This window comes from Pyrgilauda ruficollis, unplaced genomic scaffold (assembly GCF_017590135.1).
Source record: "Pyrgilauda ruficollis isolate IOZ18807 unplaced genomic scaffold, ASM1759013v1 scaffold95, whole genome shotgun sequence".
Lineage (NCBI taxonomy): Eukaryota > Metazoa > Chordata > Aves > Passeriformes > Passeridae > Pyrgilauda > Pyrgilauda ruficollis.
The window spans coordinates 224,042-249,066 of NW_024531599.1; the positions used below are offsets into that span (position 1 = coordinate 224,042).

Sequence of the window (25,025 nt, forward strand, 5' to 3'; positions counted from 1 at the left end):
GCTGGATGCTCAGGCTTGGGCTGATGTGGAGCTCATGGGCCATGAGTGTGTGAGGAGGTCCCAGGGGCCTGGTCAGGGCAATTCAGGTGTATTATTGGACCCTATCAGTCTGTTCAGTGCTTGGCTGGTCAGGCACTGGAAGGGGCTGCCCAGGGAGCTGGTGGAGGCACCATCCCGGGAGTTCTTTAAAGGGTGTCTGGATCTCGCTGGGTGATGTGATTTAGGTGTTATGGGGCTACAGTGGCAGTATGGGAAGGACTTGGATGGATGATCTTGAAGGTCTTTTTCAACCATGATGATTCTATGGGAGGTGGGACCCAACCTAGACCCTGGATCATGACTGTGCTGGCAGGACTGCAGAGAAGGGGAAAAAGGCAGGGATTCACTGGGGGTGTGTAACTCTGGAGCAGCTGGGAGCAGGGAACTGCTCCTGGTCGCTGCTCATCTGTCTCTTGGCAAAAGGTGAGACAGCAGGAAAAGGGTTTTCCTGGCATTGAGGAGGTTGTTAAACAGAGCTTGTTGGATGCTCTGAGGCTGAATTTCCATGGATCTGCAGCTGAGCAGGAATTCCAGCACGTGGTGCTGGGCTGATAGGGGAGCAGTGAGGGAGGTTTGGGGGGTTTAACTGTAAACCCAGGAATGTACTGGTTTGGGCAGTAAAATCATAATCTTTGAGGTTGAAAAAGCCCTCTGAGATCATGGAGTCAAATTTTCCCCACCACTGCCAAGGCCACCATTAATCATGTCCCCCAAGTGCCACATGCACATGTTTTTTTTAAATCCCTCCAAGACTGGTGATTCTACCACTGTCATGGGCAGCTGTGCCAGGGCTGGACAACCCTTTTGCGGAAAGAAATTTTTCCTGTTGTCCAACCAAAACCTCAGTCTGCCCCGGCTGGCTCATCACAGTGACATTAAGTTACAGAGAAATTCCTGCTCTCTAGGGCAGGAATTGCTTCTGGGATGTCTGTTGTCAGGATCAACCTCTACATGTTTCACAGGGATCCATGGAGAAAGCAGTGAAGGGGAGGTGAGGAAAGCCCTGTGAGCAGGCAGATGTCTTCTAGAGCCTCTTTGAGAGCTACATGAATGCATCAATTGGGGTTTTTTCTTTTCCCATCGTATTAGGCAAAGAGCTCTCTCCCTCCTCCACAGGGATCCCATCACTGTTGGCACCATCTCTTGCTTAAACCATTTGTCTAATGAGCCTTGGGGGAAGCAAAGGATTCTCTCAGCTGAAACATCACATTTTCTACATTGGAGCAGTTAATCAGGAACTGGGCTTTACCTATTCCCTGCTTAGGAAGTGTGTGGCCAAGTGTGCAGCTCTCCAGGGTGGCTGGGATCCCTAAGGATTCATCCGCAGGTAAAATACAATACTTGAGAAACCTTCCTAGGCCTTGAGCCCAGGGTTCACTGTGACTCCATGTGAATCACATCCACCTGTCCTCTCACCCCACTGCCTTCAGTAGTACGGCATCTTCCAGCCCCAAATGTTGTTTCCATTCTGTGAATTGTCTGAACTCTGGCTGAACCAGGCTGGAGGTGCCGTAACAGGGATGGAGACATCCCATTTAAATCTGGAAGAAAGAAGCTACTCAGGGAAAGTTAGGGTTTCCAGGAGGCCTCCAGCTTAGATTAATTTCTCTCCAGGTGCTTTGTCTGCTCCTTCAGGAAGGGAAGATGCCAAAGTAAGGAATTCTGGTGTGGGAGGAAATGTGCTGGAGCTCATGTACAAGTCTTGAGCAGTAACTTGGGAAGGGAACTGAGCTATTCCTGCCAAGCAGGGCTCAGAGGCAGCTGTGAAGGTACTTGGTAGGTTTGTGCACAATCAAATATCCCCTCAATCTGCTGTACTTTGGTAGAATTTGAGATACTCGTTTTTAAGGATTCTGGCTTGGCCTGGGCATGAGTGTGGGAGGTTGTCCCTATGGATTGACTCTGGAAGCAGCTGGTGTGTCTGGCACTTAAGAGGCTCGTGGAGCTCAGCCTCTGGAGCACACAGATACTCCACAGGTTTGGGATAAGTACTGTCTGCACTCTGGGAGCTGCTGGAAGCAGCTGGAGGAAGGAGCAGCTGGCTTAGGTTGGAGGCTCTCCAACCTGGGAGCACCAGGGATGTCGAGAACATGAGGACAGGGCTCGCACTCTGGGGTGTTTAAGGGACAGCTCTTGGCTTGGGAGGGAACAGGACATGGGCTGCCTTGGCCAACTCTTCCACCAGTGTGACAGGGACGCTTGGCATGAGAATTCCTGGGTCAACCTGCCTGTCAGCTCCAACAACTGCCAGGGAGAGGGAGGGAAGGAAGGCCAGGTTGGACAGGGCCTGGAACAAGCTGGTCTAGTGGAAGGTGTCCTTGCACATGGCAGGGGATGGAATGGAATGGGATGGGCTTTAAGGTCCTTTCTGAGCCAAACCCTTCTGGGATTCCATGGCTGTGTGGTTCCTGCTGCTCCCTGTCACTCCTCTCCAGAGCCGACACAGGGCTGCCCTTCCAGCAGGAGGGAGCTGCTCAGCTGCCTCTTGACCTCCAGAGCAGGCTGTGGTGTGAAGAGGTTTTCCCTATGGGCTGCTCAAAGGATGGCCCAAGCTACATCCCATCTGGCCCAAACTACAGAGCATGGATCAGCCCCCTGGGCCCAAGGGGAGCAGAGGTGAGGCTGGAGGCTCTGCCATCCAAAAGGATTTGGCCTGAGGAGACTGGAGAGAGCAGGGTGAAGGAGGTCAAACTGGGTGTAGAGGAAGAGACGAGGAGACACAACTCATTAACAACCTTCATTTAATCCTTCATGACATTGGGAAATGTAGAAATGTCACAGACTCATTCACAGTACTGGTAACATTTGCAAAGCTGTGCAAAGCCCTTGATGTCAAGTATAAGACTTGACAAGACAATCACTTCATATTTTTTTTAATATAAATGTTTAGAAATAACAGTTGTTATTGCTATTAAATTCCTGAGTTCTCTCCATCCATCAGATGCTCCCTGCTATGAGCAGTGCCTGCTCCTCTGCCCTGAAGCTCCCTGGGCTCTCATGCAGGGTCTGGCCCTGCAGGCTGACCACGGCTCGCAGGGAGATTTTCTGTGGAGGGAAAGCAAAGGAGGTCCCTGTGAGTGGCTCCCTCACTGCCTTGGCACTGGGAAGTTCAGTGGCCAGAGGAAACACCAAAGATTTTTGTAAACACCAAGAGATCAGCTCAGAACCATATGCCTGGCTCCTAGCTGTGCTCTGGATTGGCTCCATCATTTGCCTTGTCCTGGAGGAAAAGCACCCTATGGCTGTAACAGGTCTGGAAGTGAAGCCAGTCAGGGCCAGTCAAGGCTAGTGAAAGCCAGGCTGATGCTGGAGCTCTGGTAACACAGCAGGGACAGACTCTACGGGGGTCATTTAGAGCTGCTCGAGTCTCCAGCCCTGGTGACTGATCCATGCCAGGTTAATGGCTGGACTCCATTACCTTAAAGGTCTTCTCCAACCAAAACAATTCCATGATCCCATAAAATCTAAGGCTGCCCTGCAGCACCACACTGGGCTATTCAGAAACAGAGAATGTTAACTTCATTTTACCTGGAAGTCACGGATGTAGGTGAGGAAGAAGCTGAGGAAGGAGAATGCCAGCGACCACTCGGAGACGGTGCTGATGATGTGGGGGGTGTAGCCCTATGTTACAGAGGGGAAAAAATCCATGTGAAAACTGCTCTGGAACCTGCAGTGGCACAAGGATGGCTTGTGACTTGTGACATCCCATGTGAGATCCTACATCCAGAACTATTCCCACTGGAGACCAAAATCCCTTATTGGATCTGAAATCTCCAAGAATGAAGTGCTGAAGAATGAGAATGACCAGGAAAACACCTGCTCCAACTTGGATGATGCCTACTGGGAATTTAATACACACCTGCAAAACCTGAAGGTTCAATCCAGAGCTCAACTGACAAAGAGCAGGAAGGTTCAAGGCCCTCCTCAAGATGCAGGAGGGATTAATTCAGAGTTACACTTGAAGATCCAACAGTTTTGTGCAATCAGAACTTCAACAAATGCTGGCACAGGTTGCCCAGAGCAGCTGTGGCTGCCCCATCCCTGGAAGTCCAAGGCCAGGTTGCACGGGGCTTGGAGCAACCTGGGCTGGTGGGAGGTGTCCCCACCCATGGCAGAGGCTGGAACTGGATGAGCTTTGAGGTCCCTCCCAATCCACCCCAGTCTGGGATCCCACAATTCCAAGGAGCTGCTGGCTGGTTCGGCTGGCACAGCTCTCTCCTCTCTCACCCCAGGCTGTGTCGTGAACTGCAGGAAGTTCCGACCTGTCCCTCCAAATCCAGCTGGATTTGGACTCCATTTCCCACCCACTCACTTACTCTTTCCTGGGGGTCCCAGTGCAGCTTCTGCACCAGGTTCTGTCCATACAAGCCACTATACAACACAACTGAGGACACAAACACTGAGGGAAGAGGTTAAGGAAGATTCAAGGCCAAGAATGAGGAACATGGAACTTGCAGACTGTGTTGAGCTGAGGCTATGGGATCTCAGCCTGAGGAGCAGTAATGGTGCCATGGACTGTTCACATTGTGCCCTTCAACCTGTAGCTTGTCCCAACCCACTGGTTATTGTAATGTGAAAAGGTTAATTTGAACCTAAACCCATTATTTCTGTTCTCTGTGTGCTGCCTCTCATTATTCCTCTGATCAAAGGCAGCACTCTCATGGAAGTATTTAAGCTATGATCAGATGTGCACACTTGCTGAGCATTTTAATTTAATTTTACTGATATTTTCCACCCTAATAAGAGTCTAGATCTCTTCCTCTGATGGCTTGTCAATGTCTCAACTACCTTGCATTCTTGCAGTGGGCCACAGGTTGGAATTCTGTATCACCTGCTGCAAAGAGGACTTTTGGCTTTTCTGTTTCCCTCTTAGTCAAGGTTTGAGAAATGCTTTGGATTTCCCCCCATGTGACAATGATCCCCTATTTAATCCAAGACCTGGATCTTTCTGGAGTATTTGATGTCAATTCTTCAACATCTTACAGAGGGAAGGTACCCAAAAAAGTGCTTCTGCTACACAACAAATGAAACTCAGATGATTAATTTACAGACAACCTGATTTTCATAGGATTAAGATATTAAATTCTTCAGTGGTTAATGAGATTAAACATGAAGAGCCTCCTGGTGTGAAAAATTAATTTTGGTGGTGAACAAGCACAAACATAGCCTTAAGAATCCAGACTTCCAAAGCTTATTTAAAAATGGGTGTGAGTGGTTTAGGAGCTCTGGTTACTGACTGGACCACAGACACCCAATTTTCTGCTTAATTGAACTGGGCAGCCATAGGAGCTATTTGTTATCTGCCTGAGTTCCTGCTGCAGTGGGAAGAATTTAATCATTGTGATACAAAGCAACTGGTTCCCATTCCCTCCCCTGCCCCCCCATTACAGTGGGTCATCAACTGCCTTGCTCTGTGCTGGCAGTTCTGCTTGTTACATTCCACCACAGGACCAGGAGTATTTTCATAGATTCAGAGAATTGTTTGGGTTGGAAAAGACCTCTGAGGTTGAGTCCAATTGTTCCCCAAGGCCAAGGCCACCATAAACCCATGTCCCCAAGTGCCACATCCACATGCCTTTTAAATCTCTCCAGGGATGGTGACTCCATCACTTCCCTGAGCAGCTGTGCCAGTGCCTGACCACCCTTTCTAGGAAGAAATTTTCCCTAATATCCAACTGAACTGAGGCCGTTTCCTCTTGTCCCGGCCCTTGCTCTCCAGCAGCAGAGCACAACCCCATCCTGGCTGTCCCCTCCTGTCAGGGAGTTGTGCAGAGCCAAAAGGCTCCCCCTGAGCCTCCACTTCTCTGAGCTGAGTCCCCCAGCTGCTCTCCCAGCTGCTCCTGGTGCTCCAGCCCCTTCCCCAGCTCTGCTCCCTTCCCTGGACACGCTCCAGCCCCTCAGTGTCTCTCTTGTCAGGAGGGGCCCAGAGCTGTCCCCAGCACTGGCGCTACCCCAGCAGTGCCAGCACAGGGGATGGGCACTGCTGTGACCCCAGAGCTGACACAAAACACATCTCCTTCTGTCTTCCAGTACCTGTTACAACCATTTAACCCAAGGTCACAGACTTCTCCCTTTCCCCATCTTTCCCTTATTACATTATGATCTGTTAATTTAGAACAACAATTTCCCTTTTCTTCCTCTTTCATTGTTATATATGTATGCATCATTACTTCTACAACTTCCCTATAATTTTGGTTAGACTACATTGGCACAAAAACCTCTACAAATCTGAGGTTTGTGGGCTTTTGGCATCTGTAAGAGGAACATAACTTGCAGCAGATCATATAATTCATAGAACATATTTTAGTTTCACCCGTTTGGGTCCTCCCTATTCAAAGCTGAAAATCTTGTTTGCTAATATCAAAAATTTCTGTTAAATACAACAATTCTCCAAGTTTCTCAGATGATTTCCTTGCTGTCTGCCAAGGCCCCTCAGCAGGTGAAGATCCTTCATGATGGATAACAAGCCTGTGCCCCACTGTCCCTGCTCCTCTGACTGCTACAGATTCTATAATCCTGGAGCAGCAGGGATGGGAGCCCAGTGAGATGCTGCAATCTTGGAGATATGAGACATATGGTTTAGTGTTGGTATTGGCTGCCAACATGGAAATACGTGGGATTGGTGGGGATTAAATCAGTGGCCTGGATACAGCTGCAGATGGGACAGTGTTTAAGCAATGGGCTTTGTAACTTGTGTCTCTGGAATTCAGGAAGTTTGGTGTTGTTGTCCTGTTTGACACAAAAACTGAGTTTCTTTTTAAAATCCAATTCTAAGTCCATTGTGGTGAGCAGGAGAACTGTTCTGGTGCAGTTTCCTGACTGTTTCAATAATTTGGGAAAGGAAAAGGCCTCTATTTCTGAGCGAGTTTGCCCACATTTGTTATATAAATATATGGCTAAATGGGAATGGATTCCCACTGAGAGAGGGCAGCACTAGAAGGTCCCTTCAACACAAACCATTCTGTGTTTCTCTCTTTCTCTAAACTGCACAGCTGCTTCCAGCACTTAGAATTCAGAGCTAAAGGGAGTGATGGACTCATGCTGAGGGAAGGTGGTAGGGAATGCCAGTCAGAAATATCTTGTCTTTTGAACTGTAGGATGGGCAGGGAGATGAGAGGTCTAAGTCCCTCCCTGACTCACCCTTGAAATGTGCTCCAGACTTGTCTCCCTCTTCCAGAGCCAGCTGGCACATGGTCTGTTTTCCTCTTGTGCTACATTCTGGGTTTCTTTCTCAGTTATATCCAACTCTAGCACTCTGCACCATTTTTGTCCTCAGGAACACACTTTTATTTCTTACTTGTTTTCTTCCCCCATTGAAACCAGCCATCCCTTAAGCACACTTCGTTTTGGCATTGTATTTCTTAACTTAGTCAGGCCTCTTGGGGATAAACTCTTATTTTTCCTATTTTCAGTCTCTGGTGTGCAGTAGGAAAGGGGAGGAGAAAGGGTAGTAACTGTCCCTCTTACCTTTTTTTTTTTTTTAATATCCAGTGGGGAATATTAAAAGTATTAAAGGGATTAACCATTTTCCTTGAAATTCCCAGGCTGGAATACAGAATGGGGCAACTACAGGGTGTACAATCAAGGATGACAGGCCTCTTGTGGCACATGGTGGTGGTTTGGTTCAAGTAGGTGTAAATTCTGTGGAGACTGCTGGGTTTTGGTGCCACTACCCAGGCAAAGGATACTGCTCAAGATGCTGGAACAGCTCCACAGGAACACGGCCAGGCGGGCCCAGAAGATGTCTTTGCTGTGAAGTTCTGGCTGCATCAGGTAGGACAGGATGGTCTGAACCAGCATGTAGATGGACCCCACCCCGAAGGTCAGGCAGGCTCCCAGCACATGGATGTAGTACAGGATGCATTTCTAGGGAAAGAAAGTGCTGCCTGTGAAAACCTGGTTTCATTTTCTTTTGTAAACCTCTGGCATCCACCCCTCAGTGACCTTCTCCCATTCTGAGCTAAGCAGTTATGGACTGTGCCAGTCCTCAGGAGAATTTTTTTGGAAGCAGCATTGGAAGATGTCTGGAAGCCACAACCTGCTAGCCTCTGGAATTTCTGCTTTTGTTAAGTTCTTGTGGTGAAGTTACAGGTCACAGCTGTACCTTCAGTACAGGAATTTGTGAGAGCTCTTTTCATAAATGGACAGTATCACAGGAATTGGGTGAGAGAATCCCTGCAGGTGGGCAGGAGTGACAACATTTCCACCCCAGGAACCTGTGAGTCTATGCATCTGTGAAAGATTATGTACTACAGGACAGACACAACACGATTCTAGCACCCAATTTTGGATTAAAAATAATGAGGTTTTGCATTTCTCTGAATGAACTCTGGTTTGAACAAAGATTGTTTGTCAAATTAGTATCTTGGAATACTCTGAGGAAACAAGGCTCAATCAAGCAGCAATACTTAAAAAACACCACCAGGAGAACCAAGTGTCAAATAAAAAAATTACAAAAACCAGAAGATATTAAAAAAAATCCAATCCAACTAAAAATTTATTATTAAAATATATGTGTGTGAAAACCCAGGTGTGTTCACCCCTTTACTCTCATCACCAGCTTAGCATATGAGCCAGAGACAGGAAACAAAAAGTGTCATCTGACCTGTTGCAGAAGGCAAGGCCTGGCAGCCTCCTGCACTCCAATCATGCAGATGTTTCCTGCCCTAAAACATGAGGTTCTGTGTGTATCTTACTGAGTAACTCTTAAGATTAAGCTTTTCCTTATGCATTTTCTGTGTACAAACAAATTTTAAGTGCTGCATCTACAGTGAGAATATATATTTAAGAAATAAGCAGGTTGCAAAGGTGTGTGCTCCAAAAACATGTACTGTGCAAGGAGGTGTCAGCAGAGAGAAATTCTCTATTTCCACACTTCGGGGTCTTCAATCACCAGTGGATTTCAGGGAAATATGCAAGTGCATTACTTCCAACTTTGTTTTTTTTGCTCAAGATTAAACAATACACAAACTGTTACCAAATTAACATGTACCTCTTGGGTTTTGACTGTTGGGAAATACAAATAAAGTAGAAAAACCCTTTATTGATGGCAGTAGAGGGAAATCATGGAGTTGAGCAGAGCCTGGAGGATTCTTCTTGGTGGATGTGGAATGGGAGGCTGGGACCTCTGAGGGCTCTAGAAAACAGTAAATAGACTGAGGCCTCCAGAAGAAAAAATGCCTAGAATGAGAGTGCTGAGGTTTCTAAGACAGGAGATGCTGCAGCACTTGAGGAACTGGGCTGGGGAAAAGGTGGAGGTTCCCAAGAGTTTTTCCTCTTTCGTTTTCCCTGTCCCTAATCCAGCAGGAGCCTGAGGTGACACTGCAGCCTGTGGTGGCTACAGGCACCACAACAGAGCCCCAAAATCCATCAGGTAATTAATGTGATAAGGCTGGCAATTATACAATCACCTGAAAAATGAAGCCAACAAAGGGGAACTGCTCATGGTGTGATGGGTGAGAATATCAGATGTGGTTTTTTTGGAGTGGAAGGTATTGGGGAGAAAAAAAAAAAAAAAAAAAGAGACCTGGGATGGAGAAAATCAGAAGAATTAATGTTGTAGAATTTTCAAGAATTTGAGAAGGTGTGAAGGAGAATCTGCCCAACAGGGCAGGTTTTCCAGAGCTGGGCTTGTGGGGTTGGATGGTTTTGTTTGCTTTACTTCTAGTTGCAACAAGTTTTTGATACCTTTTATACTATTTGATACCTGATTCTCCTGAGCCACAGTTGTGGGCTTTCAATGTGGATCTCAGGCTTTCAGCCTGCCTGGAAGGAGATCCAAATGTGGCTTCTGCAATGCTTGGTGGTTATGAATGTTTTGAAATGTCATGAACAGCTGCTCACAAGTCCCAAAGCAAATAAGGAATAACTAACAAATTAAAAGTCAAACCTTGTCTTTTTTAACTGTGCTCTGTAGAGAATGTCACAAAAAAGCAGTTTGCCATGGCAAGTTGCTTTCTGTAAATCCGCTGTTTATCAGGTATGACATCAGATATCTCAGAACAGACACAGCTCTGGCAGGGACAGAGCAGTGCAGGTGGTGCACAAACCTGGAAATTTGCAATAATGCAGAGTCCAAAGCAGCTCATCCATCCCAGCGTGAGGCCCAGCTTATTCAGCCTCAGGATCCTGGGTTTTTCTGGGCTCAGGGCAGACACTTGTTTGTACCGGACGTACATGGTGGCCATCCCTGCCAAAGACAGCCACAGGCAGTAAGATTCCTGCTGGGGAGCAGTGTCCTTGTTTACCTGGGAAGATGCTGAGTGCCAGAGGAAACTTTTAAAATACAAGAATTTTTTTAGGGCACAGTGAAATAGGAAAGCTGAAAGGCTGGATTGAAAATTGAAATAATATAATGGCAAACAAGTTAAATTAATAGATTTTTCTGATCTATTTCATTAAAAAACCATATTAGGTTGTTTTCCCTCCTTCCATTGCTGTAGCACAGGTAAGGTGACTGCCTTGAATTTGCATTTTTATTGCTTTTACTTTTCTGTTTTTTTGAATGCATTTTTTGTCCTCCTGGAATCTGCAATTGCCATGCTGGCAATTCGTGGATAACATCCCTGACACACACTTTTAATTGCTTAAGAGAAGTGAGATTTATTGCTCAGTATTTCGTTTTTGAGTAAGAATTCTGGGCTGTTTAATGATCCGGAGAAGGAAATGAACTTTTTTAAAGCTGTTGCATTCCAGAACTGCCTGCAGCTCACCAAGGACAGTTTTCTGTACTCACCCAAGAAGGTTGAAACATTTAACATGATCCCAAATAAACATCTTTCAGGTGGTATTGTCCCTGTATCACTGGAAAAGATAAATGGAGTGATACATATCCTATATTATTTATATAAAAATACTTCCAACACAACTTTACTTATTTCAGTCTACAAAGGACATGTAAAAAAGTGTCTCCAGATGATTTTCACTGGATTTTTCATTACTCAAACTATGCTGTGCTGGTTTTAGAGCTGTAGAAATCACCATGGTAAAGACAAGCTTGCCTTGGAGCAGGGAATGATCATGCTCAGAGTAACTGTTACTTTCATATTGATCTTGATGCCATAAAAGGTGAATAAAAAGGATTAAAACTGAAAAAATGAAGAACATGGAAAACTGAAAGAGCAAAGCTGTTATATATATATCAGCCTTGACAGAATAAAGTTGGCACTGTAGATTTCAGTACGGATCTTCTGGTGCAACAAACCTGGCAGCAAGTGGCTTCACTGTGAGCAGGGATGTGGTGAGGCACCCCCAGTTTATCATCATTTTAAGGGTATGTTCACAGATCCAAAGCTTAGAGTTTTGCACAAAACCAGACACCTTTAAATAGAATAACACACAAATCCCAGAACGGGTTGGGTTGGGAAGGACCTTAAAGCTCATCTCAACTATCTCATTCCAACCAGGAACACCTTCCACTATCCCAGGTTGCTCCAAGCCCTGTCCAACCTGGCCTTGGACACTTCCAGGCGTGGGGCAGCAACTGTATCTCTGGGCAACTTGTGCCAGGATTCACCACCCTCACAGGGAATGAATTTCTTCCTAACATTTAACCTGAATTTCCCCTCTATCAGTTTAATATCACCTATAACTATACATATAATGGCTATAAAGAGTAACTTTAGTACAGGAGCTGTTGGGTAAGAACTGCTATTTAAGTCTGGAGTTGGTAAGAACTCACAGCTGTGGGGTCATTTCAGTGCTCTGCCACAGGGTGGACATCACTGACCTGATGTAGGGCACCAATGGGTCAACGTGGTGCAGGACAATTGCAGTAATGTAGGAAAACACAAATGATGCTGCTGACCACACAACCAGCACCACGGGCAGGAACGAGAGGCCTTGCTGGAACCACCACATTTCAGGGCTGACTTCTGCCTCCAGACACTGTGAAGAACCAAATGCAAAGGTTTACTAAGAGTTCTCAAACATTTACTGAGATTCTCAAATTTACTGAGTTCTCAAGAGTTTACTGAGAGTTCTCAAAGGTTTACTGAGATTCCCAAAGGTTATCTAGGATTTTACGACGAGGACTTTGAAATTTTGCTTTCCTTGAGGCAGGAAGCTTCCCATACAGCAGTTTGTTATATCTCTCAGTCCTCTCCTGCAAACCCAAAGTGAACACTGACTTCACAGAAGAAATCATAAATAAGCAGAATTAAATCTAGAAATGTTAATTCTGAAATTCTTAGAGTATCATTAGAAACCAGTACTGTCATTTTACTATGTGGCTTCGATATTTTGCTGCCAGAAAAGGGTCAAGTGGGTCACTGTGAGTAAGTGACTCCATTTTCTTCTCAGTCTTGTGTCACAACACCAGGTCAGTAGAGTGAGCTGACAGAGAACGTGTCCCTGCACTGACACTGCAACTGATGGTGGCTGTGCTGGAGCCTCCAGTTTCTATTAACACTTAGCTGGGTAGATGTGGAGGAAATGACCCAAAATTACTTTAATACCTGCCCTCAATTATTCCCTGTCAGACTCTGTGACTCGACATCTGTTATAGAGTCCCAGGGCTGGAAGAGACTTTAAACCCAATCTTGTTCCACCCTGCCATGGGCAGGGATACCTTTCATTATCCCAGGGTGCTCCAAGCTCTGTCCTTGGACACTTCCAAGGACACAACCTGGCCTTGGACACTTCCAAGGATGGGACAGCCACAGCTGCTCTGGGCAACCTGTGCTAGGGCCTCACCACCCTCACAGGGAGGAATATCCCATCTAACCCTGCCATTAGTTGCACACACATAGGTTTTATTTTCTACTCTGAGTCCTCTTTGCTTCACAGTCTCATTTTGTTGTCCCTCCATAATGTCCTGATGGGCTCTCTCAAAGCACTGGGGGGTTTCCTGGGCTCACTGTGTTCATGTTGAACAAAAAGCTCAATTTCCTCACATCTCATCCTCCCATCCTGTCTAGATTTGTGTATTGTCAAGGAGAAGACTGTACTGAGGTACCTCACAGAATGGGATAGAAAATGACTTTGCCATTCAGCAACAATTTTTAAAAATTAGTTTGTTTTTTAAATTTATTAATGTTTAGGATGAAATGTCAGTGAAAATGTTAAAAACATATTTTGGAGGAAATCAAAACTGAAGTACTGTTTAAATCACCCTATTTATTCTATGCTGTGAGGTTAACTTCTGGAAGATATCACCTATGGAGGTTTGAGAACATAGACGCAATTCTTTTGTGGAGAGTGAATCAGAACTTTCCCATGGACTGTAATATCAGTAATAACAATACAATATTAACAGGGCAGGGGGCACCTTTCACTAGGGCAGGTTGCTGAGCTCCATCCAGCCTGGCTTCACGACCTCTCAGCTATCTGAGTTCACTGCTACCAACCACAGCCCTCACACTCAAGGGTTGCTCACAGCAGTTGCTGTTTTACAGGTGAGAGGAAAAGATCCCCATGCAGTCAGTGAAATTATGACTCTGTAGTCACACTGTTCAGTTCCCTAAATCCCAGCCTGACAGCAAATCTGTGTCTCAAGCCAGCTCTCTAAGAGCAAGAAGGGTGTCTTAGGTTGGAAATGGGGGGTGTATTCTATTCCTATCTCATGGGGCAGTTATCTTCTGTTAATTGGGCAGTTTTCTTTATCTCTGCCACAACCAATCCTCCCTCCAGGAGGTATTTCCTGCTAATGGGCCATTGAGTGCCACAGCATGACTGATAAACTTACATCATCCCACTGGGAGATGCTCTGCCCAGAGGGAGGAGCCAAGCATTCCTACCTGGATAGAATCTGAGATCTGGAAGACCACAGCAGCCTTTTCCCATTGGATTCCCAGAGGAGCAGCTGCCTTTTCCACTGGATTCCCAGGAGAAGACCAGGCCCATCTATACCACCACTGGGTCTTAAGAGGAAGACTACACCCTTCTACAGGATCCCTGCTTCAACAGAACCACACCTGCCACTCCAGGAGGACTGCAGCCACAATTTCAATTGGACTGATACCAGCACCCTGACCAACAGGGTATCAGGTCCTGTTCTGACTCTGTCAGTGTTGTTTTGTATTACTGCATTGTTAATTTTAATTTCTTTCCTAATAAAGAACTGTTATTCCTGCTCCCATATCTTTGCCTGAGAGCCCCCTTAATTTCAAAAATTATAATAATTTGGAGGGAGGGGGTTTACATTTTCCATTGAGGGGAGGCTTCTGCCTTCCTTAGCAGACACCTGTCTTTCCAAACCAAGATGAAGGACCACCCTAGTGAGCTCACACAGAGAGAACTGTGACTCCTCCCTACTCTTGCTGCAAAAGCAAAGTAATTTGCTACTAGCTTCAAACACAACCAGAGCTATTTCAGCCTCCCAGAATGGCTGAGGTGGGAAAGGAGCCCTGGAAGTCACCTGGGCCATCCCCCTGCTCAAGCAGGGCCACCAGAGCCAGTAGTGCAGGATTTCACCCCAAGATTGGAGACATCACAGCCTTTCTGGGGAGCCTGGGATGACCAGTGCCAGTCACCCTCACAGGGAAAAAGTGTTTCCTGATGTTCACTGGAGAGAAGAGGAGAAAAAGTGTTTCAACACAGTTAAAACTGGAGACTGTAAATGGAAGATAAAAAAGGACAAAGGTAAAGAGCAATAATGGAGAGTGCACATCCAGAGGCATTCAGGCAAAGATCTGTATATGAGAAAAGCAAAATAATGTTGAAAGAAATTAGAAGGAAGTATTGAGAGATTTTAGAAGGGCATGGCCTGGCGTGGAGAGGCTGAAAGAAAGAAGGAAGAGAAAAGGAAGAAAGAGGAAGCACCAAGACTAGAAAGTCTCATGGCAAGAAAAAAGTTGAAACAAAAGTGGGTGAATCTTGCAAGAGATCAGAGCTGGTCAACCTTTACAGCCCTTGCATAGAATGGACAACTACAGCCTTGTAGAGATGAAGGTTCAGCTGCTTGTGAGAAAGCTAGCTGGTGACAGGTAAAGGTGTTTAACAGGATATGTCGTGAATAAGAACAGATTGACAGAACTCAAGTTGCCTGATCTCTTGCACATTTTTAAGCTAAATATAAAGTTTGTCATCTGATCATGATTTTAAGACTGCAAGCAGTAATGACTGTAACCCCACAATCCCATCTCTAGTATGAGTAAATTGGGAGTTTGAAAGAGAAATGCGGATTTTGCATGATGTTCTCTGTTATAAATGTTATGTTCCTGGGTATGTAATTGTCGGCTCCAACCAGTCAGTCTGAATATACTTTTCATTTCTCATTTAAATATTCATAGTGCCTTAATTTTATTTCTGAGCTAACATACTTTCCCCTGCAAACAAACCCAACCAACCAATGAACCAACCAACCACACCCCACATACCTGAGAAAAAGGGCATCAGAGGACATGTCACTTAAGGGGAATCCAAGGTCATTTTTTTGCTGAAGCTCCACATTCGCTTCATTTTTCTGACTCTGAGATATAAAGGAAAATGAGCAAGATGTGAGTTCTTCTTCTGTACCCCTTGCCATGTTTATTCTTCTTAGCACCTTCTGTTAGTCACTGCTGCTGACTGGACACAGATTAGACTGCTGGCTTGCCCCACGGTGTTTTTCCTGCATTCCAAGTAGTTTATGGAGTGAAGCTTGTGTGTGGTGGGGAGGTAGAAATGAAGAAAAACAGGTGTTTAAGGCTCTTTGATTTTAGGAGTGTTCTACACAACCATTTAACTTGAATTGAAGAGCTTTCAAGAGATGAAGTGAATGCAACTAAAACCAGTGCCTAAGACTACAGCTTTCACCTAAGAAAGGGAAGAGAACATGGAGACTTCCCATTTCATTGTGGACACACATCCCCATGTCCTGCTGGTGCAATGCTAAATACATGGCTGGCAAGGGGCTGGAGGAACCTGAGTATCATAGGACCATTTAAGCTGGAAAAGGCCTCTCTAAGATCATCAAGTCTAACTGTTCCTCTGGCACTGCCAAGGCCACCACTAAACTAAATCCTCAGGTAACACATCCACAGCTTTTAAATCCCTCCAGGGATGCTGACTCCATCTCTGCCTTAGACAGCCTGTGCCAGTGCTGGACAACACATTCCAGGAAGAAATTTTTCCCAATATCCAACCTCAACTTCCCCTGGTACAGCCTGAAGCCGTTTCCTCTTGTCCCGGCCCTTGTTTCCCAGCAGCAGAGGCTGACCTACCCTGGCTGAACCCTCCTGTCAGGGAGTTGTGCAGAGCCAAAAGGCTCCCCCTGAGCCTCCACTTCTCTGAGCTGAGTCCCCCAGCTGCTCTCCCAGCTGCTCCTGGTGCTCCACCCCCTTCCCCAGCTCTGCTCCCTTCCCTGGACACGCTCCAGTCCCTCAGTGTCTCTCTTGTCAGGAGGAGCCCAGAGCTGTCCCCAGCACTGGAGCTACCCCAGCAGTGCCAGCACAGGGAACCACGCCAGGCCTTCTGGACACACCACAGCTGTGACGGCCCAGGTGCTGTTGCCCACGTGGGTTCATGTCCAGTCACTGTCACCAGAACTACCAGATCCTTTCCCAGCTTGGAGCATTCCATGGGATTGTTGTGACCCAAGGGCAGAACACAGCTTTGGTCTTGTTGACTCTCCCACTGCTTGCCTCAGCCATGGATCCTGCCTGTCCATTTAATCAGACATTCCATAACTCCTGACTTCTCCTCCCACAGGCTTGAGGTGCTGCCTTGGGGATGCAGAGGGGCTGAAGCTCTGTGGGGATGAAGCTCACAGACAATGCAGATTCTCTACCTGCTGACGGTATTTACGTGCCTGTGCAGACTGATTTACCTGGGCTAGGACAAGCTTAGTAAAGCAGAACAGCTATTCCCAACTTCTCCCTCCATGCTGTCCTTACTACAAAATAAATGTGTCCACACAGGCAGCTCATCAGCACTGTCTGCTCCGAAGCAAGCTGGGTGGCAGAGAAGCTCTCACTCTGTTAGGACTGGGAATCTCTCTACCCTGAGCTGTCACTGAGCCCAGAGCTGAGCTCTGCACATGACTTATCATCATTCTCCTGTGGTCTGGCACAAAGAGCACCTTCAGTCACACCACAGAGCACTGCAGAGGCACAGCTTCTTACTGAGTGTATGTGCAGGCTGGCGGAATCATGGAATCTTCTGAGCTGGAAGGGACCCACAAGGATCATCCAGACGTGATCATCATCAACCTGCCGCTGCACAGACACCCCAACAATCCCACCCTGTCCATCCCTGGCAGTGCTGTCCAAACACTCCTGGAGCTCTGGCAGCCTCGGGGCCGTGCCCATTCCCTGGGGAGCCTGAGCAGTGCCCAGCACCCTCTGGGGGAAGAACCTTTCCTGACATCCAGCCTAAACCTTCCCGGCACAGCTCCAGCCATTTCCTTGGGTCCTGGTCACAGAGAGCAGAGGCCAGAGCTGTCCCTCAGGAGGAATCTGCAGCCCCCCAGGAGGATGGCATCCTGATGGCACCAGTTGGGCTCTATCCCTCTTGCCTTCCCCAGCAGAAACCCCCTCATGAACTCTCCTTACACTAAAAACAGTTTTATAAATTTCTTCTCCTTTAAATTCTCTTATGTCAGTCAAGATCTACCATGAGTTCTTTTCTCCCTCTATCTCTCTCATTTAATATTTTACAGTGGAATCAAGTCAGTTCTCCCACTGTTCTGGGGGCAGACTGTACATCTCCAACACAGGCTTCACTCTGCAAATCCCTGGGCACAGTCAGGGCACGGTGTACTCCAGGCTGTCCCAACTTCCTGCTGTGCAGCTGCCCTGCGTCCCTGCCAACTCCCAGGCTCTGTCTGGGCACAGAACGAGGCACCTCCAAACACCAGGAGGCAGAAAGGAATTACCATGTGTCAGATGCTGAGGTCCTGAGATAAATTATTATTAACACCTCGTCCTATCCCATTGTTTTCAACAGGGAGAAGGAAAACACACACTCAAACTCCTTGTTTTCACATAAGCTCCTTTGCAAGCAGATTATACAACAACAATGGCCACCCTCAATTTTCCATATAACTGATTTTCTTAAACATCTATCCTGATCTTCAGGCACTTTAAAGTTCTAAGGGTTTTTTTTTTTTTTAAGCTCCAGTTTGAGTGTCACAGATTGTTTCCAATATCAAGAGCAAGTGAAGAAAGTGTTTCAAAAGCAAAGGAGATTTTAACCCTCTCGGAAGTGTTTCTCCCAGTGCAAGAATGCAGCCACACCCTACCGAGGCTGGAGCACGTGGAATAGAATCTCCAAAGGAAAATGAAAGGTGGGCAAGACCATAAGGGCAGGAAGTTCATGTTACCTGGAATGACAAAGCTGCAAAGATGGTTGAATTACGTGGGGAAAAGGGAAATTCCTGGATTACTGATGATCCCTGGGTTGTCAACCTGCCTCTTCCCTGCTCTGCAGCCAGATAGGCAGAGATAAAGCACTACCTAGGGACACTTCCTTTTGTCTCCAGCAAATTGTCCAGTGGACAGCACTGAGGGAAGGACAGAGGAATTTGTCTGTCTTCCTAAACAAACAGAGGCTGGATGGGGCTGTGTCTGAACACAGGTTAGGTCCTACTGATAAACCACAGGTAAAGGTCACTGATCCTCAAAGAACTGACGTCAGGAAGTAGGAAATGTGTTACCTCTGCTGTTCGTGCTGCAGGGTAATGACAGGTGACTCATTTTGAGTGTTTTCTCAGTACAGACACCAAAAAAGTTGCCAGGAAATCTTTCAGTCCTGGAGGGCAGCTTCCAGGGGGTCTCCATGTTCTGGCCCTGCTCCTGTTCCCTGGCTGAGAAGACACAGCACGGCCTAGAGCCAACCCAAACAATGCCAGGCCCAGGACACTGGCACAGGATGCCCCCAAGCCTGCTTGGGACACCCAGCACACTGTGACAGTGGCTGGGTGCTCTGGCTGATCCAGGAGCTCTGTGTCAGGGATGAACCGACGGCACTGGCCAATCCCACTCGCTTGACCACAGTTTCAGCTAAAAACACCTGAGTCCTCGGAGCAGAGCCACCGGGAGACTCCCAGGGGACAGCTGGGACTGGAGTCACTGCAAGGTCACATGGGGAGTGGGGGCGCTGGGGGCAGAGAGGAAAGGGAAAAGGAACCAGGATGGAGAGAGGTTTAAGAAAGGAGGAAAAGAGAATGAAGGGGAGAAAGGGGAGGCTGAAGGCAGAGAGATGAAGGGGCAGAGGGGCTCAGTGGGGTTCTCAGGGCAGGGGAGTTGCTGGAAGTGATGGGGGTTCACTGGGGATGTGGCGGGGGGGTCACTGGGCAGCAGGAACGGTGGTGGGGGTCACTGGGGCTGACAGGGGGGCACAAAGGGGATGAGGAGGATTTATCAGGAGAGGGAGAAAGGACAGCTGAGGTTTCTGGGGGTCCAGAAGGGCAGTGTACCCGGTGGGGGCTGCAGTGGGGCGAGGGGCACAGAGTAGGGTGGGGGTGACATGGAGGGGGTCAGGGAACACTGGGGGATCACTGAGGCAGTGATGGGGGCTGACAGAGAGACCATGGCGTCACTGAGGATGGGGGGATCCCTGAGGGATTGACAAGGGGTTTCCAAGGGAGTCTCTGACACGGTGACAGGGACATCGGAAGGTCACTGAGGGGGATGAAGGGGGGTCCCTGAGGGGGTGACAGAGGATCTCGGAGGGGGTAACAGGGAGTGACAGGAACACCGGGCGGTCGCTAAGAGGAGTGATAGGGAGACCGGGGTATGGTCGCTGGGGGGGTGACAAAGGTGTCTGGGGGGGTGAAGGGGAGGTTGTGGGTTCTCTGGGGGAGTGGCAGGGGTGAGAGCGACGCGGTTTCGGTGTTTGGGTTCCCCCCGTACCCCCCCCTTCACCTCAGCCGCTCCCGCGCCGTCCTCGCGCTGCCCCGGCCCCGCCCCCGGCGCGCGCTGCCACCGCCTCCTTTCCGGCCGTCGCAAAAGGGGCGTAAAAGAAGCGCCGCCCGGTGCGGGAGCGGAGGTAGCGCTGGGGGTGCCCCGGCGGCGGGGGCTGCGCGGGGCCCCGGCCGGGCGCGGCCCTGAGGGCGCGGGAGGCGCGTGGGGGAGCGGGGAGGGCCCCGAGGTGGGGCTGGGCCCGGGCCGGGCTGAGCCGGGGTCCGGGGGGATCCGGGGAGATCCGGGGCTGCGCCGTGGGCGGGGGCGAAGTGCCGGCGGGGCCAGGGCTGCCCTGGGCCCCTCCCCGGCCGGGTGTTTGCCGGGCCCGGTGGGAGTCCCGCGGCAGCCGGGCCGGGCGTTTGTTTTGGAGAACGAGGCGCTCCTGGGCTGTTTTTCCCCGGCTCATCCCCTCAGGATGAGGGAAAAGCTCAGTTTAATGTACTGGGAATAATTTTTCTGGTCATCCAGGGCAACGCCCACAGGGACCTCCGCGGTGACTAATTCTGGTCGCCTGGCGATTGGAGAGGTGCAGCTCTGCTTCCTCCCGAGCTTGTCGAACACAGCGAAGGCCCTGCCACTTTCTCTTCTCCTCCCTCTGACGGGGCTGCCTGAGGTGGCTTTTCACTGCTGGAATTTGCCTTGCTGAGGGTGTGGAGAGTGGAGGTCAGATCACTTGTTCTTAGGCCAGTGATGACCTTTGATTTGCACAGTTTTCTCTACCTGTGCAGTGCAGATGGCTTTAGAGCTCTCTGTCTTCCTTTCTGTGCTTTATTTGCTGGACTTCAACCGGGTTTACTTTTTTTTTTTTTTTTTTTTTTTTTTTTTTTTTTTTTTTTTGTTTTCTTCCCCAAAAAATTTTTTTTTCATGGTTGTCTCCTACAGATAAACAGCAAACTCTTATTTTGAGTCTCCTTTCTCTACTGCGTCTCTGCTTCCTGTGGAGAGTTACATGTCTGGTTACCTGCTTTCAAGGGAGATGGAACATTGTGAGGGTTCTTCTTTGTGCTGGAAAAGTTGTTCCTGACCCTGTATTTTCTTTTTACAGCTGCTTCATGCTGTCTGTGGCCAGCTAAAGCTCTCCAGCTCCTGCATGTTTTCTTGTATATATTGAAAGTTGAACAGACAATGAGCTGGGTTAAATTTAGAGAGGAAAAAAGCTATACCAAAACTGAAATAAGGAACAGAAATCTGAAAAAAAAAATGTGCATAACTATTTTTAAGTGGTTGTCCAGCATCACTGCAGAGACAAATCTGCTCCAAACCAATTTAACTTAAGACTTTTCAGTGTTAGTACAGTTTTTGGTGCTGTCAGTTGATAACCTGAATGGTGTCACCTGCTCTCCTGGGAGAGGTGTGAGGGGTCTGGCTGTGCCCCAGTCTGTAACACAACTCACTGCTGGGCTTGGGAGTTTCTGCTGCTGCTGGCTGCAGGGTTTTACTGCTGCATTTGGAGCACTTGTTTCTTGTTGTTCCATCAGCAATTCTCCAAATAACTTTTTCTTTCAAAGGCGTAGTCCTATGAAATCATCTTGCTTTGCTGATGGCAAATGAAATGCTCTTTAGGGCAGCAGCTGGGAACTTTTGATATCCTAAAATCTCTTTTGTGTGCTCAGGTGTGTCTTGCCCCCTTGTGTTTTGCAGGATCTTATGGTTCTCCAGCCCAGCTGCTGCCTGCCCAAGACAATTCCTAGGCCACCCAACCCATGAGTGGGCACCGGAGCATCAAGCGGCGATGTGGGGAATCGCACCTGGAGGGCCCCGCAGGCTGCGGCCACGGCCCCAGCGCTGCCTGCGTGCTCAGCAAACTGGTGCAGCTGCCCACGCCGCCCCTGTCCAAGCACCAGCTCAAACGGTTAGAGGAGCACAAATACCAGAGTGCCGGACGGTCCCTGCTTGAGCCCCTCATGCAGGGCTACTGGGAATGGTTAGTTGGAAGAGTTCCAGCCTGGATTGCCCCCAACCTGATCACCATCATCGGACTGTTAATAAATATATTTACAACTCTGCTATTAGTATGTTACTGCCCAACAGCTACAGAACAGGTGAGTTATGGACTCCTGGCACTTTGGTCGCTGTCAGTGGTTTTGGCTGGGTTGTTGCTTTGGGGCGAGCTGGTTCTTGCTGTTCAGCCTGCAGTCCTCGTCCTTGTAACCTGTTCTCTGTAAATGCTTGTGCCTCTCTGTGATGCTGGCATGCAGAGAGATCATGTGTGGATGCTGGAGTGAGACAGCAGTTCCTGGGGCCAACACACCCATACGGAGTAGGATCTGACACCAAAGCAGCCATGAGGGATCTGCTGCACAAAGCTCAGCCCTGCCAGGAGTTGGAGCGGTGGCTCTGCAGCTACCTGGCCTGCGTGGCAGGAGGAGTTGGTACCTGTTTACTCTCTGTGACCAGAACAGGGTGACTCCCCTCGGCTCTGGGATCAGAGTTGCCACACGAGCTGGGTGGGTTGGACATGCTGGGGCTGCACCAGAGCCAGGGCACTGAGCTCTAGAGTAGGGCCACTTAAGATGTCAAAGCTGGTGTGAGCAATCCCAGCTTAGTGAGCCACAGGGACACCCTCCTGGGCTCCACAGGTTCTGTGTCCTGGCAGCTCAGTCAGGACTTTGGCACAGCGTGGTGCAGTTGTGTTCCTGAGCTGTGGCTGTGCTGTGAGAAAGCTAGATAAAAGTCAGTGGTTTTATTCTTTGTTCTGAATGCTCTAAAAGCTTACCTGCCCTGAGCAGAACTGTTTCAACCTGATTTCAGGGGTACAAAAGTCTTTCAGGCATTTCAACTTCCCTCTATCACCAATTACCTCATAAGGCACTTGAAGACTCATTTTTGTGCACTGGAAGAGTTTTCACTTGAATGTTGAGTCTTAAAAGCTGCTTTTATGTGTGTGCACTGAGAAAGGGAGTTATTTGGTATAGAAATGTGTTACACACCAAATGGCTGGGAATGTCTCAAGAGTTCCAGCTTTTAAAACATCTGAACTCCTTCCTAACCAAGTCTCCCAGCTGAGGTTGGAAATCCAGCCGGACACAGTTTGTTCCCCACCAGTCTCCAAAATCTCACATAGGTTGGCACAGTCAGCACTGCATCTCTGCTCCACGTATGAAATGGGAAAGGGATGTTTGCCTCTCCTAGAAATCTGTTGAAATAGATTGTTTCACAATAATCTGTGGAATTTGGCAGGTGTAAAATAAACAGTGACTATTCAGTTTGAGCAGGGAATACTTGGAGCAGCTCCTTGCTTTTCCAGGCTGTGGCATTGTGGTGTGTGTTGGTTTAACTTGTGTTTACTTCTGGGCAGGGTTACGTGGGGGCTCAGACTCTGAAATCTGGTCTGATAGAGAGACTTCAGTTCTCAGGAACCCAGAGCTGGTTTGGGTCACTAAACTGGAGCAGAATTTAGAATCTGGAGAACAGTTGTATCTTGATGGGTAACTAAACTTCTGAAGTGCCCAGGAAGCTGCACTCTGAGCATGAGAAACTCAGTGTTAGCTGAAGGCTGCTGTATGAAAGCACTGTTTGGTGTTTAATAGTTTGAGAAGTACTTTGTGTGAGGTGAATGAGATTTTTCTCCTCACTTGAACTGAAAAACAGCTTAGTGCTGAGGCAGCTTTTGGCCTGATCTGATTTGCCACACGGCACAGCATGACCAGGGAGGTGCTTTTTAACCGTCAAGGAACTGTGTGGGGAAGAAAATGGGGCTCTGAAACTCCAGGAGCAGAATTTCTCCTCCTCCCCCCCAAACCACTATTGATTTCTGATGTAAATTTTCTTCTCCTTGTAGCTCAGCCTTACTTCTGCCTTTTTTCAAGAGTGACTCCTCCCTTCCTGTTGCTGAAGGTGCAGCTGGGGCAGAGCTGTCACTCAGGGCCTTGTGCAGCCAGAGAGTAAAGGAGATGCAAATACTTCCTGCTTAGCTGGGAGGAACCAGCTGGAAAAGTGCAGACTGATGGAATGGTACCTGAGTTTAAAAAATAAAAAGGAAAAATTACCTGGATAAGGAGAGAGCTATGAAATCTTACTTGGATATAAATAGGTGTAAGTGGAAACACCTACACTGCTCATGAAAGGAGCTTTTAAGAAAGGAGAGCCAGCAGATTGATTTTTAAGTTTATAGAGAAACCTTCAGGGTGATGCAATTTAGCTTAACTGTGGCAGATAAAATCTGTACATGAGGGATAAAAATGAGGGAGTTGTGTGGCATCAGAACCTCGGCTAAATGTGGTGCTCTGCTCTTGGGTGGCACATTCCACCTTTCTCACCTTGTGCTGTTTGTACAGACAGTACTGAAAGCACATCACAGCGGCAGCTTTCGGGGCAGAACGAACTGTTTTGGTAAATGGCAGGAGCAATGCAAGTTGTAGAAGGAAATATATTTAAGTTGATGTGCTACAAATTAGTCATGGTTGTGTTAGCCAAAACCAGCTGGATGTCAGGGCTTTATGAGAGGCAGGTCAGCTTGATTAAACTGTATTTGGTTTTTCTTGGTGTGGTCTGTAAAATAACGCTGCTCGTAAATGCTCACTTCTATAAAGTGTGTCAAAGGTGAAGATGGCAAAATCGCCAATAATATCGGATTTATGGATGTGTAAACAGAATGGAGTAATGGCAACTCCCTGGCTTTTCTGTTCTTAATGGTTTATGCTTCAAAAAGCATAAAAAAGCTTGGATAGTAATCTTTGCTCCAGCAGGGCTTTGGCATTGTTTATGTTTCTGTCAGAGTAGAAATCCTTTTCATGGATGTGACCATTAAGGGTTCTTAATGTAGATTTGGCAAAGCTGCTGGTGCCTCGTACTGGAGGGGACACTTGGTGGTGGAGGGGCTGTGCTGCAGAGCTCCAGAAGTGTTCTTGGACTCAAAGTCTGGGCACTGGCAGTGACACAGCTCTGGTCTGGTGAAGGGCTGGTGAGCATGAACACTGGTGAAGTGTTTGTGACAAAGTTGGGGGCTAAAAGTTCCCAAGTTTCTGAAATCAATGCAACAACTTGCATGTATTTAACGAGGACTTTGCTGTGCACTGCTTTGCAAATGTAGTATTACAATTTTTTCAGCTGTACAGTGCAGCTTTCTACTTCATAGCAGGGGCTGTAGCTATTAATCTGTCACTGGTTTATTTACATTCCGTATGTAACAACCCATTCTGTCTGTCCTTGCAAGGACCAGCT

At 47.8% G+C, this 25,025-nt stretch overlaps 2 protein-coding genes across 6 annotated transcripts in view; one reads left to right on the top strand and one right to left on the bottom strand.

The window, feature by feature from the left end:
- Positions 1-2,763: 2,763 nt before the first annotated feature.
- On the bottom strand, positions 2,764-19,878 carry DRAM2 (DNA damage regulated autophagy modulator 2). Of its 2 annotated transcripts, none has more exons than XM_041489559.1 (9): positions 19,824-19,878; positions 15,357-15,448; positions 11,768-11,925; positions 10,775-10,842; positions 10,089-10,228; positions 7,728-7,905; positions 4,356-4,438; positions 3,568-3,660; positions 2,764-3,084 (listed from the first exon to the last, which is right to left on the bottom strand). In XM_041489559.1, the coding sequence occupies exons 3-9, from the start codon at positions 11,896-11,898 to the stop codon at positions 2,977-2,979; spliced, it is 801 nt and encodes a 266-aa protein (XP_041345493.1). In that variant the 5' UTR covers positions 11,899-11,925; positions 15,357-15,448; positions 19,824-19,878; the 3' UTR covers positions 2,764-2,976. The 2 variants fall into 2 exon arrangements, with proteins under 2 accessions (XP_041345493.1, XP_041345494.1); XM_041489560.1 differs by lacking the exon at positions 19,824-19,878 and adding an exon at positions 18,614-18,758.
- Positions 19,879-19,898: 20 nt separating this feature from the next.
- Positions 19,899-25,025, top strand: part of CEPT1 (choline/ethanolamine phosphotransferase 1) — a 32,292-nt gene continuing 27,165 nt past the window's right edge. Inside the window, exons 1-3 of one of the 4 annotated variants that reach the window (XM_041489548.1) lie at positions 20,096-20,525; positions 20,745-20,848; positions 21,504-21,904. In XM_041489548.1, the coding sequence (XP_041345482.1) occupies positions 21,566-21,904 (339 nt within the window). In that variant the 5' untranslated portion in view covers positions 20,096-20,525; positions 20,745-20,848; positions 21,504-21,565. Of the gene's footprint in view, positions 19,948-20,094; positions 20,526-20,744; positions 20,849-21,503; positions 21,905-25,025 lie in introns of those variants that run through there. The other 3 variants (XM_041489547.1, XM_041489546.1, XM_041489545.1) reach the window with 3 other exon arrangements.

What these genes read in the sequence shown, in the direction of transcription:
- DRAM2 (XM_041489559.1), bottom strand. Translation starts at nt 11,898, where the DNA reads ATGTGGTGGTTCCAGCAAGGCCTCTCGTTCCTGCCCGTGGTGCTGGTT. An exon ending in AAATGTTTCAACCTTCTTGG is followed by an intron (nt 10,229 to 10,774) that starts GTGAGTACAGAA and finishes TGTCTTTGGCAG; the next exon opens with GGATGGCCACCATGTACGTC. An exon ending in CCTACATCCGTGACTTCCAG is followed by an intron (nt 3,085 to 3,567) that starts GTAAAATGAAGT and finishes TTCCCTCCACAG; the next exon opens with AAAATCTCCCTGCGAGCCGT.